Source organism: Gekko japonicus, unplaced genomic scaffold (genome assembly GCF_001447785.1).
Source record: "Gekko japonicus isolate JY-2015 unplaced genomic scaffold, Gekko_japonicus_V1.1 scaffold91, whole genome shotgun sequence".
NCBI lineage: Eukaryota > Metazoa > Chordata > Lepidosauria > Squamata > Gekkonidae > Gekko > Gekko japonicus.
The window spans coordinates 1,094,697-1,096,527 of record NW_015172555.1 but is presented as its reverse complement, the minus strand read 5'-3'; the positions used below and the strand labels follow the sequence as shown (position 1 = coordinate 1,096,527).

Sequence of the window (1,831 nt, the reverse complement as noted above, 5' to 3'; positions counted from 1 at the left end):
ATCCTTTGAAAAGAAAATGGACACAGGAAAAAAAATAATCAGAAGTGCTCACTTGCATGCATACACACATTTTAGTCTGTGTTTCTTCCCTTCTTATAATTGTTTTACTTAGTTTAGTAATACTTTTAATGAAAAAGCATCCATAGGGGGAATTATTGATTTTTCATTCAGTCATCTGGCAAGGCCAAAGATTATTTGCATGTTTAACTATCTATTGCCACCCATCAAAATTGTAAGCAACACTGTCACACTGGAAAAGTTACAAGGTATATTCCCTTAAGATGAATACATTGAGTCTTTACTAAAAAAAATCTGCAAGTTTACACAGTTGCATAGATACATCTTTTAACTTTAAAAACCTTCGCTGCAAAAGCACTGTGTGCACCCACTCGGTGAAAATGGTAGTTCTTAAGCAAAGACATTAAGCACCTTTCCAAATGCAAAACTGGACACAAGGCTTCCCCCACCCCCCAAAAAAACTTGACACAGGTTGCGGACGGTCACACACACTAAATAATTCACTTTCAATCCACTTTCCAGGTGGATTTTGCCAGTTCACACTGTAAAGATCCAGTTGGAAAGTGCACTGAAAGTGGATTATTATTTAGTATGTGTGACCGCAGCCAATGTTGAACAAAGTTTAGAGTCCAGCGGCAGCTTTAAGACCAACAAAGATTTATTCAAGATGTATGTGTACACGGAAGCTCATGCCTTGAATAAACCTTTGTTGGTCTGAAAGGTGCCACTGGACTCTAAACTTTGTTGCCCTGCTTCAGGCCAACCAACTGGATGCCTATCTTAACTCAGTTGAGATACTTTCACAGTTCAGTGCTTGACCCACAACTTGAAAGCCTTCGGTAGTACGGTATTTACTTCTTGCGGGATTACCTTGCCTATTTATGTGGATGAGGGTTTCCTCCCACTGTGGCAACCGACCTCCAGGAGCGCGGCCACTTCAGGAGGCGGACCCCACAGCACGACGACAACCCCCTGTTCAGTTGTGATATTCGATACTCTTCGTCGGGGGGGGGGGGAGGGCTCGGATGGAGACTTGAGCGCAGGGGTAAGAACGAACAAACAAGAAAGCGACAGCATAAAAAGATCAGGGATCAAACGAGATAAACGTCCACATCCACCAGTCTCGCGTTCATCCTCCCCAGCCCGCAAAATAGCCCGCCAGCGACGTGGCCGGGCAGGCAACAAATGGCGGCCGCTCCGCCTCAGGGCGAGTTTTCACCGCGCCCGCCGTGCGCGCATGCGCGCTCCTCGCGCCCCCGCGGCACCCTCCGTCCTCCAAGCGCGCGCGCGCCGGCAACGACGCGCTCCTGTCCGAGGCGAGCGAGCGAGTGCGCGGGAACGCCGCGGCGGCCCTGCCCTGCCCCTACCTCCTATATATAGGCCCTGCCCTGTTTGCGCGCGGAGGCGGGGCTTGTGGGGCTGCCCGGCCCTTCCCGGCGGCGCAGATCCGGAGCGGGCGGGCTCGGCAAGCTTCGGCTCCGCCCGCCCAGCCTCCTCTCCTCTCTCTCCCTCGCGCGCGGCGCGTCTCGAGCAGAGTTGACTATATATGGTCAAAGGCGAGGGGAGAGGCGGCGAAGTGGCCCGGGCGGGCGGGCGGGCGCTTCCTGGTTCGTGCGCCTGGAGTCGGCGGCCCCGCCGCGGTTGGCTGGGGCTGGGCGGACTGGGCCGGACCGCCGGCGCGCCTCCCTCGCGCCCGCCTCCGCCGTCCTCCTCCTCCACGCCTTTGCACCGCCGCCGCTGTAACAAGTGGGGGGCCAGCGAGGATGCCTTACGAGCCGCGTGAGTAGAGAGAGGAGAGGGGGGGGGGCTTCCG

General features: G+C 54.4%; 1 protein-coding gene across 1 annotated transcript in view; it reads left to right on the top strand.

Moving 5' to 3' along the window:
• Positions 1-1,586: 1,586 nt before the first annotated feature.
• The window catches only part of WDR1 (WD repeat domain 1), a 35,559-nt gene continuing 35,314 nt past the window's right edge, over positions 1,587-1,831 (top strand). Inside the window, exon 1 of the mRNA XM_015421183.1 lies at positions 1,587-1,797. Within this exon, the coding sequence (XP_015276669.1) occupies positions 1,782-1,797 (16 nt within the window). The 5' untranslated portion in view covers positions 1,587-1,781. The remainder of the gene's footprint in view (positions 1,798-1,831) is intronic.